This window comes from Anabrus simplex, chromosome 1 (assembly GCF_040414725.1).
Source record: "Anabrus simplex isolate iqAnaSimp1 chromosome 1, ASM4041472v1, whole genome shotgun sequence".
NCBI classification, from domain to species: Eukaryota; Metazoa; Arthropoda; class Insecta; order Orthoptera; family Tettigoniidae; genus Anabrus; species Anabrus simplex.
The window spans coordinates 513,013,809-513,030,835 of record NC_090265.1 but is presented as its reverse complement, the minus strand read 5'-3'; the positions used below and the strand labels follow the sequence as shown (position 1 = coordinate 513,030,835).

At 40.1% G+C, this 17,027-nt stretch overlaps 1 protein-coding gene across 1 annotated transcript in view; it reads right to left on the bottom strand.

Annotated features, from left to right (window-relative positions):
* UQCR-C2 (Ubiquinol-cytochrome c reductase core protein 2) overlaps nt 1–17,027 on the bottom strand; it is a 93,519-nt gene that overhangs the window by 36,463 nt on the left and 40,029 nt on the right. The window contains exon 6 of the mRNA XM_067135406.2: nt 12,743–12,968. Within this exon, the coding sequence (XP_066991507.2) occupies nt 12,743–12,968 (226 nt within the window). The remainder of the gene's footprint in view (nt 1–12,742; nt 12,969–17,027) is intronic.

The window sequence follows — 17,027 nt, the reverse complement described above, 5'->3', positions numbered from 1 at the left end:
TATACCTAAAATATTGTACAAAAACATGAAATGATTCACTTTCTTGCCCCAATGTGCTTTTCTCTGACCACATTAACTCCCAGTGCTGTCATACTAGAAAGACCATCATTCGGCAATACAAGCACAACCTCGTTAAGACATTTCTGCAGGGGCAAGGAAAGAGAACATGTTAACAGAGAAAATGTACTATTAAATACACAAATAGAAATTATTCAACAGGAATATGGAAACAATTCATACTTTTTCTGCCGACGTGCATGCATTTTACGTTGTGTACTTTGAGTGTGTATGGGTACACTGTCTGGTCAGGGTTATCTGGTATGGGATGGAGTAGACCGTACAGGCAGTGATTCCACACCATGTTGGATGGTAATAAATAATCCAACTCTCTAAAAGGCCCAATTGCTTTGGGCTGATGAGTTCCTGTAGCTGGGTGCTGATCCAGCAGTGGATGAAATGCCACTGAAACCCAGCAGACAGTCTGTTCTCCACGTAAGGGGTGACCTCCTTAAAAACTGGCAAATATAAAATGCTTTTGGGTGAGATGAGCATAATTATAGCCTATTTGAAACATCAAAAGTGGATCAGAACCAAGATCCAAGGAGTACCCCAAAAGAGACCCACATCTGATAGTTTCCAGTGAGGTGTAAGAAGTAGAGGTTGATTGATGAATGATTCGTACGCCGACCTAGGACCTCCCTGGATAAGGGTGACTGAAGAAGAATATACAGGTACAGTGAAAGCTGTATCCAGCAGTTCTGAAGATTAGAAGATTAAAAGGCATGAAAAACATGAGAACAAATACAAAAACCTTTTCCACTGGGTATTATAACATAACAGTGTATTAAAAAGTGTAAAAAACATGAGACAACAAATATTAAAACAATGCACTAGGGTCCATTAAAGTATCAACGAATTAAAGCACATCACACTCTTTCTAAAATAAATGTAATTTTGAACTGTCGGTTGAAACTTATATTTCAGACCAATGGGTTATTAAATATTGTTTTCTGGTCATACTAGCCCATATGTGAGAGAACGACTTCAGCTGCCATCTTCAATGCGGCAACACTTCAGCAATACCCGGCACTGGTTTGTAGAGACTCTAATCGAAGGAGCAAGATGATGATATTTAACATTCACACAAACTCTAATTGCTTAACTCATTGGGCCCGAGCCACGGAACCGTTCCATGCTTCGTCTCGGTGGACCAAACGCCGGACCACGGAACTGTTCCGTTGTCTCATTTTACTACGTAATTCAACTTTTCCTCAAGAGATGGCAGAGTGAGTTGCATATGTGATTTGTGTAGGGACACTTTCTTTGCAATGTTATATGCTCTTTGCTAATATATATCGATAGTGTGCTTGGTAATGTTAGTTTGAAGTGGGCTATCTCTAGCTTTGAGATTCGCTTGTAAACAAGATGGCTGCCATTATAGAACTGATATTTACCAATATATAACCCCTTTTAGGAAGTAATGATGATTAGGAATGTAATTTTTTCAGTGAAATTAGTAGTACTAGTGTGAGCAACGCTCCTGAAGAACAAATAGATGCGGAAATCGAAGAGGAAGTGCAAAGAGAAGACTGTGTTACAGCTCAGCAGGCGGACTGAGCACGGTCCCGTCATGCTAATAAAATAAAATGTTTTACTGTATTCCTTGTTCCGCAGTTTGTGGTATGAAAGCCTTTTGTTTTCATGTACATTTAAATCTTTAATGGTCTTGTAAGTAAGAAATTTCTCATGATATGAAGCGACACTATATTTCCGCCAAAATAATCCCAGCGCCAACGCAGTTTCAATCCAACAAATATGCAGGGCTCAATGGGTTAAGATGTGGATGCCTGTTCCTTTCCTGAAGGGTTTAATTGTCTTCAATAGTAAGCAATTTCACAACTGTTTTCGTATCTGTAACTAAGCTATCACAAGACAAATATGCTTCACGTAATTCAACTTCTCACGATTATGTTTCTAATATGTACATAGGCTATCACACAAATATTCACTACCCTTTACTGTACAAATCAACAGAGAATTCAATTCTGACTGGAATGCAAAATACAAGCACAAACAGGTTCACTGGATTATTCAGAAATCTAACTGCTAACTGACAAACAAAACTGAACTTCCTTGAGGCTAACAGCTTGTTTGCCGAAAGTGCAATTTACCATGTGAAGTTAAGGAACTCGGGGCCTTTTCCTGTTATTGAGGAACTTATTCTGACCTGCTTTCTGTTGCAAGGGCTATTATCCGTGATGGAAATTGCATTTTATTCACAAAGGATGACAAAGTACATTTTCAGGGCTGGGAAAAACTGGATTGAACTAGAGTTTTAATTTCAAAATAACGAACATAACAGATCAGTCAAGAGTCCACAACAGCTGAGCTGCATTGTCAACAGTAGCGTCAGCTGATTTGTATGTTGAACAACAGTGACATAACCTGTTGCAATCCACAAAGTATTGCAATACTGTTTCAAGATTAAAATGTAAGGAAGAAAAAATACACGGTGACTATATTAATACAATGTAATGATTTGTTTAGTTATGATTCAATAAACACTACACTGTAGCAAATTATTTACATGCAATACCTACCAAATCTAATGAATATAGATAAACACTCGCCATATGTACAGGCATAAATGCAGAATATCCCATCACTGTTTAATACAGGATGGTGGTGATAAGTTATCATCTTTAGAAAACAGCACTTCATAGTTCACTTCAAAATTGAATTGATAATCTTAAATCTTAATAGGCAGATGTTCAGATTGGTGGTCTTGCTATGTTCAACACTACAACCTGTCACAAGTGAATTTTAAGTAAGACTTATTTACACTATTTCTGTTGGAGAGAATGTCAATGATCTTTCACACAACACATTTTAATAGAGAACAGTACTTTCAACTGTCATTAGGCAAGCACCCTACGCAGACAATTCAGTCACTACTGTTCGTTATTGTAGCCAGTCCCTGTTATGAATTGTGTGAAAATATTACTCATAGGATCTGTTGGTACATGCATTTCAGTGGGCTTAGCAGACTGATATGTAATAGCAACTTCTGGCTCAGTGAGGAAAGCAACGGGAAACTACCTCACTCCTCATTTCTCTAGTATGCCTCTTCAATGATGTCTGGACTATCTATGACAGCCGTTGGTGGAACTGTGGAGGATCAAACCAGCCTTTGGGCTGAATAACCAACACACTGTTGTTATTCTCAATCATCATCAGAGCTTGATGAACTATGAGAGTTAATTATTGGTTCATTCACAACGCAGTCGTTGAGAATTTCTTCATACCGTACAGCTGCTTCAATTTGTTTATGGATGTGTTTCCCAGCATTCCCCCAGACTTCGGGTTAAATCTTATTTATCTTATTTACAGCTTCCATAACGAGATTCTCTACCTTAGTCACTGTAAATGTATTCTTATTTCTTGCAATAGTCGTGTCACTTTATCACAAATTAATTAAAATAGGTTAAAGTGGCAGTGTTAACAGGGCAGACGAACTTCATGGTCATGTGTTTTGCCAATTAATCCACACAGTAGTGAGGAATACTAAGTTTAGAAGTTTAGAACCCAAAATGTGTATGTCTGGGGCCTGGGGTAGTTGCTTTGATCGAGTACGATCCATCATGCCAGGTTCAAAAGTTGAAAGTCAGTAGTTGGAGTGATCACTTTAGATGATCACATGATTAGAACTTGATTGTTTAGATCGAGAGGTGCCTCTTGATGTTCTGCGGCTGTTTAAAATGTGTTTGGTCAGCAAGAGCTATTTTATTTTGCTCAAGTCCACCAGTAAGCCGGTGAGGAACCCCCTATCCGCCACCTGGGACGTGCCACGTGGGAGTATCACCTCTCCCCCTCCTACAGCACCATAGTAGGTTCGTGGTATCATCATGCCTATTATTATTAATATTATTATTATTATTTTCATTAACCCTAGAACTGCGGACTGTCTTTCTGGAAGACGGTGCACTGTTTTGTCAAGTGCGACCGTCTTTCTGAGAGACTGTGTCTTTCTTCCATCGTAGGTTTATAATTTGGCACCCGATGGCACTAATATAGATACCAGCTGAATACTTATATTTTATCTTCACTTCTGAAAGTCTTTGAAAGGCAAGAAATGGTCTGGAGAAGTTTATTTAGCTGTAGAAGTGAAACTACTTTCATAGGTTCTAGAATTAAGATGGCAACCCACTTTGTTGACTATTCTGAAATCAAGCACTTGATTTTCGAAGATCTTATTGACAGTACTGATGGTGACAACGATATTGTGTTAATTCTGATCAGGAAATTATTCCTGAAAGTAGGGAAAGTGAAAACGAAGTACAAGGTACCTAAGAAATAGGTCTAATGGGTGATTCTGATAACTGGAATGACGTTCAAGTCAGTGCAGGTTATGTTATTACTGGCAGTCCGTCAATATTTGAAGAAATCAACAAAGGGATAAGTGTGAACTGTAGATATGTGTATAGATTGTTATAAGGGCTTTGATCACAACACAGGAAAGAACAAACTGACTTAAGAGCTGTAGGTTCGAAATTTGTGAAAAGAACTCAAAATTCGTTTCAATGAAAAATTGAGTTTTACTTAGCATTCAAAATTAAAAGTGGAGAACTGAGGGGGAGGGGGGGGGGGGAATATGTACAAACATACCTGTTCGTTTCAGAATATCATGTTTCAGGAATAAATAATCTATCAGAAATTCTTTTTTATTTTACGATAGTTAGAAATCGTGACGAATTTTTGTTATTTGTGTTATCGTCATGTAGACCAGTCTTTCAGCTATCTATTGGTGTATAATACGGATTTATTAGGATTAATATGTGATTACAGCCATGATTTTATTTTCATTGTGTATATTGAGGAAAATAACTCCAGCATTTGATAGATAAACCTGCAGCAGTTCTAGGGTTAGCAAGGGACTCAAACTTTATTTATATATTAAATGTTTCTTTTATTGGTATTGATAAGACAGATTCTTTATCTCCTGAGTTTTTCAGAGCAGTATGCTTAATCTACATCCACAACTGAATGTCTGGACTTATAACTCACTCACTCACTCAACTAATCCCATATATAATACACAATAGTTTACAAAAGACATGCAGTCACAGTGTCAATGAAACAGAGGTAACACATCAACACATCCCTCTACTAAACTAGAGCTGATCTGTTGCAGCAGTATCAACAAAAATACTCACCTTTAACAACACACTCACTCCCCTCAGCACGCTTTATATATATACTGGCTATGATTCTAGATAATTTTAATTTCTTAGAACATTCAAGTCACCTCCAAGATTCTATAACAACATTAAGAAAGCCTTTTTAAGTACCTGTTCTAGAATTGTCTTGAAACAAGTCTGTCCCTATGGTGGACAACCTACGATATCTAGAAACTTCCAGAAAATTATACAGCATGTCCTTGGTAAATGAAGATTTCAGAGCTCAAATTAACACACACACCACCTGGAAGTCCACTGAACAATTTGGGAAACATGGATGGTTATTCACAGCGGTAAACATGGTGTAACCTTAATTTAACTTCCCTTGAGTTAATATACATACCTGTATAACCTGTATAACCAAAAGTTCCCTGAATTCCTTTGACCACATCAAGGACTATGTACAAGCAGAAAACATAGCCCAACCTATAATACACTTATCTTGGAAAAAGTACAAATGCAGGTGAAAGAGATTAAATAATGCTAGTGGAAGAAATACAGAGAGTAAAGGAGGCAGCTGAATTTGTGAATTAACAGTTTGAATGTTGGGAGTTCAATTAAAATCTGAGGAGCTCAGTAAGGAGTTATCAACATGAGTACTAAAGTAAAAGATGTACTAAATGATACCGAAGACATTAAACAGTATACCAGAAAGCATAACTTATTAATTTCTGGAGTACCCGAATTACCAAAAGAAAATACCGTATATACGATACAGTGGTCAAAAGATCTACTGTATTGGGTGTGACTTAGCAGTATTGTGACATTGATATTGCACACCAACTACCAACTAAAGGGACCGTACAAAGATCATTGTAAGATATATAAACAGGTGGAATAAAGAGGAAATAGGATAAAATTCAGAAAAGAACAGTTAACACCAGATCCAGGTTATCAGGGAGCTCCATAGAGAATTTTTATCAATTGCAAAGAGATGTAAGAACTTAAGGAAGAAGGACAATATCTTTGCAACGTGGACCAGGAGCTATAAAATATATATCCGAAAGGTGAGAGATGGTCCAACTTTGCACATAGGGAAAGAACGCAAATTAAATTAACAGGAACGGAAATACTGAAAACGTAAAATTTTTCGTGAACTACTTTTAAAACTGATATGGATTTGGATATACTTGTTATTGATAAATTAAGCATAAAGGAAGTAGGTTATGACAACATACATAACTACCAAAGAAGGCAAATATCTCAAGGAATAATTCTTTTTTGCTAGGGGGCTTTACGTCGCACCGACACAGATAGGTCTTATGGTAACTGTGGGATAGAAAAGGCCTAGGAGTTGGAAGGAAGTGGCCGTGGCCTTAATTAAGGTACAGCCCTAGCATTTGCCTGGTGTGAAAATAGGAAACCACGGAAAACCATCTTCAGGGCTGCCGATAGTGGGATTCGAACCCACTATCTCCCGGATGCAAGCTCACAGCCGCGCTTATACAGCGAGTTTCTCTTATTGGTTGGCCAGCGGGAGCACCCAACTTATCTGCCTCCCATTGACTCAACACTTCCCATTACACAGCAAGAGCACAGGAATGCCCACACATCGCAGTTCAGGTCCGTGCTTAGAACGTGTATTAAGTACTGATCTGTTGCTCCAACTGTTCTCGAGTTGTGAAGTGTTACTTTGGGGTATAATTCTCATAACGCCTTCACATGTGTACACGGTGGAGGAAAGGGTATTTATGTACGATAATTATGCAAAAACAGAGTCTTGCATGGAAGTCTTTAGGCGATTTGTAACACAATTTCCAGGTGTACGCCTTCCACATAGAGAGATGATGCAGAAACTCGTAATCAAATTGAAAGGAACTGGTTCTTTACTCGATAAGAAGCGAAGTGCACTTAACGAGAAAAAAGTAAATGAAATCGCAGAGAGATTAGAACATACGCCTACAAAATCCCTAAGAAGACTTGGACAAGAACCGGGTTTACGAAGAGATCAACAAGGCAGGCTACGAAAATGTTAAAACTGAAACCATACAAGCGAACTGCAGTACACGAACTGCATCCACGTGATCATGATAAGTGGATATGTTTTTGTAATTGGATGCTTAGAAATGTTCACGATGAAATAATTGATCCACGCTTAATAAGTTTCTCTGATGAAGTGTGGTTCCATTTTCATGGGCATGTTTTGACACAGAACAACATATTGGAGTACAGAAAACCCCCATCGCATATACAAAATTCCTCTACATGACAAACGGATCGGAGTATGGTGCGCAGTGAATGGATACAGAATTATAGGACCAACCTTTTTTCAGGGCATAATTAATGCATAAAGATACAGGGATAAATACACTCAAAACTATTTTTTGACGAAATGACTGACAATGACCGTCAAAATGGATATTGTGGCCAGAGTTAAGACAACAGTGGGGAAATGACAGAAGCCTCTTCAATTTTATTTTGAAAAATTAATTTGTTTAAAAAATTTATGTTGTATAAAATATCTCCTTTTGTTTCATAAATGGTATGCGAATAAATATTTTTTTGTTGTGTACGAATCATCCGCGTTTCAATTGTTTCTGAAAACTTGCTTTGATATATGAGCGCTTTGGATTACAAGCATGTTGCCGGAACGAATTATGCTCGCAATCCAAGGTTCCACTGTACTATATTCAGTAATTTTATTCCAGTACTGTAATTAAAGTATGTGGTACTGTATTTTAATACAAATTTGAAATCAGTCTTACCTCCAATGCATTAAATCTCTTCGCCATAAGACCTATCTCTGCCGGTGCGACGTAAAGCCACTAGCAAAAATAACTCAATTCTCAGAATTGCTATTGTCAACGTCAAGAGTTGCCTGCATAATCTTCATGATGAATAATAATAATAATAATAATAATAATAATAATAATAATAATAATAATAATAATAATAATAATAATAATAATAATAACAATATAGTAATAATAATTCCTGCTTGTTCAAGAAAAATGTATCATGGAACGAACTAGAGGCTAAGAAACTGTTTTGTTTTATGCTACACATACAGTCTGGCATAAGTCATAATATAAGAATAGGGTTTGCCTATTAGCTCCCAGCACATATAGCAAGAGAATTACTAATATTAACGGCTGAGAACAAGAGGGTAAAAACAAAATATTAAAATACAATTTTGCCAGAGCATTCCGGTTAAGCCGGGTTTCGGTAAATCGAAGTTCGGTTAAGTGGGGTTCTACTGTAAATCACAAAATTAGCACAAGTAAGGGTTTCTGTTTCTTGTGCACATGGAGCTACAAAGATGTTACACATCAAACTATACAAGTTTACATGAGCCTATTGTTTAAAACCTGCTGATCCAGCCACAAGAGTGAGATACTGTAAGTGGTATCTTGCATCATTCCTTTATTCAACCCATAGCTTGTGTTCTTTTTGGATGAGGCCTGGTTTAATCTTAATGGTCGTGTAAGCAGTCATAACTCTCGCTGCTGGTGTGCAGAAAATCCTAATGGTGTTTATGAACTCCTTCATTATGATAGGAAGATTGGTGTTTGGTGTGCTGTTAGTACAATATGAATAATTGAGCTTATTTTTTCAAGACAACAGTAAATGCAGAGAGGTACTAAAAAGACATTACATCAGTTGACGGAAGAAGAAAAATCGTGTGGGTGGTTTCAACAAGATTCAGCCCCTGCTCATATAGCAGAAGATTCCCTTCTTACAATCTCATTAGTGTTTGTACACAGAGTAATCAGTGCTGGTTTATTTCCCCCTCGTTCTCCAGATCTAACACCGAGTAATTTTTACTTGTGGGCTAAACTGAAATAACAAAATGTATTGAACAAATCCTTACACATTGGAGAAACTGAAAGAAAACATTACGAATGAAAACAGAAACAGTATGGTAGCAGAACTCACTCGCGCCAGCCAGAATGTAGCTACCGATACAATGCCTGTATAACCCAGGAAAGATGACACTTCCAGCACTTTTATAAAGTAAGATTTCATATAAGATTGTATACATGCTTATAGCAAGGCCACGCACAACATAAATTTGGCTGAGGCAACTGCCGTAGTACAGAGTACAAACACCATGCATTCGGTCTTAGTTTATATGGAAGACACTGTATTACTTAAGAGTATTAGCTAGAAGACTATGGAAAGTTAGACAGATATACTGCAGAAGAACATTTTGGATTTTCAAGATAGATGGGGACAAGAGATGCAATTAGGAGTGTTGAGAACCATCAGTCAGTGCCGGGCTGAGTCGCTCAGACGGTTAAGGCGCTGGCGTTCTGACCCCAACTTGGCAGGTTCGATCCTGGCTCAGTCCGGTGGTATTTGAAGGTGCTCAAATACGTCAGCCTCGTGTCGGTAGATTTACTGGCACGTAAAAGAACTCCTGCGGGACTAAATTCTGGCACCTCGGCGTCTCCAAAAACCGTAAGAGAGTAGTTAGTGGGACGTAAAGCAAATAACATTATTATTAACCATCAGTGAGAGATTCATTGAGAAAGGAAGGGAAGCAGAAGTTTATGCTGTTTTCATTGCTTTAGAAAAAGCCTTCAACAGAATACAATGGAAGAAGCTGATGTACGTACTCATGAGGAAAGGAGTGGACCTGAAGGACAGAAGACTAATCAGAGGCCTTTACTTACAACAAAATGTCAGAATTAAGGTAGGAAATGAGATGACAGAGGAAAGCAGAATGGGAAGGGGAGTTAGACAAGGATGCTGTCTATCTCCCATACTATTCAACATTTACCTGGAAGATATTGGGAAATGCCTGAACGGAAGAAGAGGAGTACGTACGGGTGGCAGGCGACTAGTGTATTTGATTTGCCGATGACATGGTGGTGTTAGCAGAGAATGAAAGTTTTCTAAATGGAATGCTAGAAGACCTGAATGCAACCTGTCAGCAATATGGAATGACAATAACAAGACAAAGAGTATGGTGAAAAGTGCATGAGGGAACAAGGCAAACGTCAAGATAAATCAGAAAGATATTGAAAAGTGTCAGCTTTCAAATATCTACGAAGCATAATAACGGACGATATGAGAAGCAGTAGGGAGGTAAGAATTTGCACTGCCATCGCTAAATAAGCCTTCAAAAGAAAGAAGAGATTCCTATGTGGATGCTTGGATTTGAGGTTCAGGAAGAGGCTGGCAAAATGCTTTGTTTGGAGTGTGGCGCCACATGGAGCAGAGATCTGGATGCAAAGGAAGGAAGATAAAAAGAGACTAGAAGCATTTTAGATGTGGTTAAGGAGATGGATGCAAAGGATATCCTGGGTGGAAAGGGTACGGAATGACCAAATATTGAGAGAGCTGGAGAAAAGAGGAAGTTATTACAAACCATCCATACAAGGAAGAGGAACTGGCTTGGGCACTGGCTACGAAGAGACTGTTTACTGATGGACGCTCTAGAAGGGTCAGTAAATGGAAGAAGAAGAGGAAGAAGGTACCAGATGGTGGACAATGTCACAAAGCAGGAACTATGAAGAAACTAAGAGGTTGGCTGCAGTCAGGAAGGCATGAAGAGCAGCTGTGTGAAGACCTGCCTAAGGGCAGAACACATTATATATACCATTTTAGAACTAAGGTTAAACAGCAGTTAATTTAGAAAATACATGTGAACTAATGAACAACAAGGGAATTCTAAGGACATGACCCTGAAACTAAAACCCTACATCGGAATTGAAGATTCCCTATTGCAGTGAGCTAGTCCCATTCTACAGAGACAGGCATCAAAGAAAAACACAAGGAAATTACTTTATTTCATTATTTACATGGTAAGGTTGCCTGCTCCCAAATAAACTGTGTATCATAAGGCTGAAAATCACTTCTTCACCTAAATTACATAAAGATGTGAGACTGCCCCAGACAATTCCTGCAAGAGAAACAAGTTAATATAAGACATGATAACAAAAATAAAGGAGCCTCCGTGCTCGCGTCGGCCTCTCACCGCTGCATACCGTGGTTCAAATCCCGGTGACTACATGTGAGATTTGTGCTGGACAAAGCGGAGGTGGGACAGGTTTTTCTCCGGGTACTCCGGTTTTCCCTGTCATCTTTCATTCCAGCAACACTCTCCATTATCATTTCATAGCATTTATCACTCATTAATAAATCACCTTGGGAGTGGCGACCCCATTGTAATAACAGCCTATATATGTTTCATTCATTACATCCCTGACCCGGTCAATGACTGGAAAACAGGTTGTAGGTTTTCATTTTTTCAACAAAAATAAAATTTACCTTATCCCCCAACCGCGAACTCCCCAAAGCCCGAATGAACCACATCTGCTCTGACTGAGAACGAGGATCAGAATCCCAGATGCTAACCTCACACCTTAGGATATCAAGTCACTGCCTTAGTCTGCACGTGGCACCATTCCAAAACAAGGGAATCAATCGACCAATCACGGGCAGGAATTTAACGAGCAGGCTGCGCACATTCTTACCACGAGGGTGGAATATTCTCACAACCTCCGACAATTGTCAAAACACTCTGACACTTGCCAGACCCCAGAATTCTTCCTGGCGTCATTCCCATGTTCTCTGATGATATGCAGGACACCAGAAACATGACATAAGAACAAAAGAGCCAGTCCCTCTTTACATCTTGCTGTGTAGTACAAAAACTCACTCTTTCTTTATTACAATAATAATAATAATAATAATAATAATAATAATAATAATAATAATAATAATAATAATAAATAATAGCAATGAAGTGCAGAACAACAATACCCCCCCTTTTCACAGGCAACAATTCACATCGAAACTGGAAATACTGTAGCCAAGTTCATAACCAAAACTTAACATTAAGTTAAGTTTCGCATTTAATTCCTACAGATGCCTGATCATTCTGTACCAGCCTGATAGATGAACCTATAGTTCCATATTGCATCACTAGATCCAACCGGGCTAGAGCAAGTAAGGAAGCAGTGGAAATGCACAAAAAGTGCAATAATTTTAACAGGGACACTGAACATCATCTAAACAATAGCTAGTCAAAACATTCAACATCCTTCAATGTTTCCATCTAACACCCCCACCCCACCCCTCTCTGCATTTTGTACTCTGCAACTTCAGATATCCTCGGCATTCAAAAGTCGACTCTGTGTGGTTACAATAAATGGTATATGACGCAGAACCCAATGCAAAACAATATAATTAGATGCATTTCAACTTGTACACCTGTGCTTGCTGTTTGTTTCTTTTATTTGACCTCACACTACCTATAGCTCTACATTACCTGTTCTTACACACAGTTCTTCTTTCTTCATAACTCTCTTCAATTTCTTCACTTGTCTTTTATCAGCACACAGAATAATAACAAAAACAACAACCACCACCACTGCAGTTGTGTGATTTTTTTTAATCAACTGAAGACCTTGTTGTGTTCTATTTGCATTTATTCAGTTGCCTAACTTGCAACTGAGGAATCATCAAACTCCCACCTAAATTCAAAACACTGCCAACACGAGGCAAAAACTGCCTAAGTAAACAAATTGGACCATACATATTCCATTTACACTTACCACGCTAGCAACATTAGCAGGACTGGATGCCACAAAGCCGAACAAACCAGAGTCTGTATAGTTGATGTTCAGGGCGGACACAGCATAGGGAAAGCCACCAAGGTCACAACGTGCCAGAGCCTTGCCCAATGGTGACGATGACTGAGAACCCCATTTCACAGATGGGCCAACACCAAGAGCATACTGAAGGACAGCAAAGGCAAGAGCCTCCTCTGGCTTTTGTATGCTGTAGAAGAGAGATGTCTTTCAACAATATATATGCTAGTAATCTAAAATCTACAATTTAAATATTTTCTTAAAGGGTAAAAATATGGTAACTAAATATTATAAAGAAGTTGGGTATGGACATTTGGCAGAAATAGGTGGTCGGATATCTCAAAATGTAATTCATCTTACTCCTTGAACATTGGAACAATAACTAGACACAGGTTGACCAAATCACTCAAGCTACGATGGGTAGACATTGCCTGTATCCAGGAGACGTCGAAAGGTGCAAAAGCCTGTGACAGGATACAAGGATACAAGCTCTTATACTATGGCACCACATTCTGCCGAAATGGCATGGCAACTGTCTCTGAGAGATCGTGAGATAAATCACCTAGGTAGACTGTGTATCTGACTGCTTGATTGGCATCCGAGTTGTCACTGGGTCAGGAACAGTATGCATCGTCTCTTGTTATGCACCAAAGGTAGCATGCCCAGTAGAGGAACAAGATGGATTTTGGACAGAACTGCAGTCATACATCCACTCCATTGACGCCAGTGTACATCATGTTAATCGGTGGAAACCTCAACAGCCACGCTGGTTACTCAAGGGATGGTTTCAAATGAGCACGTGATGGATTCGGGTTTAGCATGCGTAATGAACCTAATGAACACACCTTGGAATGTGACTATACAAAAGTAAATGCGTTCAAGAAACGCCTGTCCACATCACATATAGCAGTGGTTGTAACAAGTCGCAAATTAATTATTGGGTGGTGAAGAGGAAGAAACACTCCTCAGCATAGACTTCTGACTCACGAATTTCAGCTTTACTTTCACCCATCTGTCCGAACTGTCACTGCCATAGAACACATCAAGTGGTGGGAAATTCATGGCAAAGCAATAGAGCAAATGGACAGTGTATGTCTATTTCTGAATACTGACTGCCTTGTGAAGGATACATGGAATCTGATCACTGTACAAATTCGAATGAGGATGAAGGAAATAGGAGTGACAAAACCAGGAAAGCGTTTTGTGGACAAACAGGTCTGGTAGTGGAATGACGAGGTCCAGTGCATAGTGAAGTCCAAGAACTGACACAGACCTGGCCTACCATAGGGAACTCAAATCAGTCACCTAACGAACAGTAGCAACTGATAAGGACAATTACTTTTGTGACCTCTACGGATGGTTAGATCAACCCAGGGGAGCCAATCTATAGGATCACCAGATCTCATCATCGTGCCACTGAAGATACAGGTCATGTCATCCACATTAAGGACGAACATGGACAGCTCCTTTGAAACCCATGGATATACTTAGGACACTGATATGAAAACTTTAATGTCATTTGTAATGAGGAGTTCCCACATCCAACTATCCCCACAGCCAATTCAGTGCAAAGTGCAGTTCCACCCATCATGCCTGCTGAAGTTGCAGCTGCCATCTGTGCAATGAAAAACAGCAAATGAATTCTACATGATTACCATCCCTGTTGAAGTGTAGAAGGAAATAGGGCAATGTATGAATAAATTTCTCCCCAAGGATCTGTATATTCAACTTGTGTCTGCCGATACTGATGTCTCATTCGAGTCTCCTCTGTCGACCTGTAATGTTAGTTGTCTGTAGTGTGTTTTAATAGTTTAAATTTTGTATATTGTGTTGCCTGTAAGATAATTTATTGCTGTATAGTAGTTGAAAAATATGTGTGGTGGTCATCCATCTGTGGGTATTGCTTAACTCTAAGTGTGATGCTCGTCTGTATGTGTGTGATGCTTATGTATGTGTTATATGCCTAGGAAAATAATGACATTCTGTGAACATAACTAGCACACCATTTTTGTATACGATGTGGCTCGCCCTGATAATTCAGGCCTTGCCTAGCGTAATGTTGCATTAAGAAGTCTGCAACGCTGCATCGTATTTGTGTTCGCAACTTGCTAGTTTCATGTATAAAATAGCAAGTATCTGCGGATGTTAATTATGGATTATGAGCATCTGACGATGTTAAATTTGGAAGAATCAGCATTATTATTTGGCAGTACGTAGTATGAAGTGCTCCCGCCTCGGTTTCCGGGTGTTCCAGTGCTTTTTAGTGCAGCTTTCTGGGAAGTGAGGACATTACATGTTTGCTAGGCGGGGATGGCTTGCTTGGTGTGGGTTTAACGTATAATTAATTGTCTGCTTGGCATGGTGGGTGGAGAGTTCTGGTTTTGGCCAAGAGTAGGTTGAGTAGAAGTAAGTTAAGGAGGGTGTGGGTGTCTTGACTAAGTTGGTTACTGGACTGGTGAGCAACGGGTCCGGGGTTCGAAGGAGGTAGAATTTTGAGGCTCAGAAGTGGGGGAGGTTTAGGGTTAATGCGCAAGTGTTGCGCACGTCTATAGTGTTCCTTTACTGCCTTTTTAATGAAGGGACAGCCAGGGAATGAGGCGGCGTGACTGCCATGGCAGTTTGCGCACCTTGCCTGGTCCCGGGGCACCGTGCTATCAGTGTGACTGTGAGCCGCCACATCTGTTGCAACGGACAGGTTCTGAGCATGTAGCTGCAGAGTGATGTAGTAAAAGGCAGTTGAAGCACTGACTGACAAGTGTGGGGCGGGAAGAGGTGCGGGTTCGAGTTACAGTTGTGGTGGTGTGGTGTGTTGGTGCTTTTTTTAGTCCTGGGAGCAGGTTTTTTACATCTGCTCCCACTATGAGTGTACTTGTATAGTGTGTCCTTGCCTGGTTGTGAGACTAATGGGGTCTCAGTCCCGGGTTCGGTTTCAAGTAGGGGGGAAATGAGAGGTATGTCTGTTGTTACTGTGTCTTCTGTTGTGATGTTTTGTGTTCATTGTTTGCGTTGGTTTGAGAGAACTTAGTGAATGTTATTGGTGTGGGGTTGGTTTGAGCTGCTGTGTTTTTGTCAGGCTGTGTTTGAGTGGCTGCATCTGCTTCTGGGTGATCCTCTACATAAACCGCATAACGGACATTGTGAAGCTTCAGTTGTTCAAGAATTGCTTTGTAGCTTAATTCTGAGCCAAGAGAGAAAATTAGAATATATCCGTTAGGCAGTTCCTGCAGTAGCTGAGTATGGTGTTTAACTGTATTGATGGCTGTGAATATATGCCTGCGATTATTATGTAGTTCTCTCGCACGCTGGTGTATGTTGAGGTAATTGTCACAGCACAGAGGAATGGAGATGGGATAGTAGCTTGCATAACGTGCTCTGGAGCAGATTTCAAGTGGTTGGTGGAAGGGGGAGTTAGGGTTTATAAAATCTGTAGACATGGCTGGGAGTGTTGATGTCCTGGTTACTCAGTCCACCAGGGTGGTCCCGACAGGGGTAGGTTTAAGGACGGGGGGGAGTCTTGGGTGTTTAAACACTGGAACGGTCAAACTCTTACGAGGACCGGCACGCTGTAAGATGCTCACTCAGTGGGCACGGTCGGAACAAGTGTAGTTTCACCGTGTCGCAACAGGAAGAGTTCCGAACCAATGACCACACTGAGGGCTCTGACAAATTGCTTTTGTGCCTGCGTAGATCGTGAGTAGCAGGCGATGCTTGTTTCTGCCTATTCTTGGCTGGCAGTTGTCAATTGTTGGTTTGAACAGGCTGTGTTGCAGGTGGCCTGTTCAAGCCGAGCTAGGGGCTCACTGGTAGCTGGGCTCTGCAGCTTGGTTGGTACGGAGTACCGTAGATATCGCAGTAGACAGCAGTAAGGTTAGCGTACAGGGTGCTAGACTCTCAATTGCTGGAGCTTGGTGCTGGCTGGACTGCTCAGTACGAGCGCTGACTAAATTTCTACCAAAATTCTTCAACAAATGCATTGTATGACACACCATCCATCTGGAAGACCAGTATCACCGTACCAATCTGGAAAGGCAAGGGTGATGTTACTATTTGCGCCAACTACTGACCAATTTGTCTCTTACCGGGCGAGTTGGCCATGAGGTTAGGGGCGCACAGCTGTGAACTCGCAAACGGGAGATAGTGGGTTCGAACCCCACTGTCCGCAGCCCTGAAGATGGTTTTCCGTGGTTTCCTATTTTTACACCAGGCAAATGCTGGGGCTGTACCTTACTGTAATTCAGGCCAGAGCTGC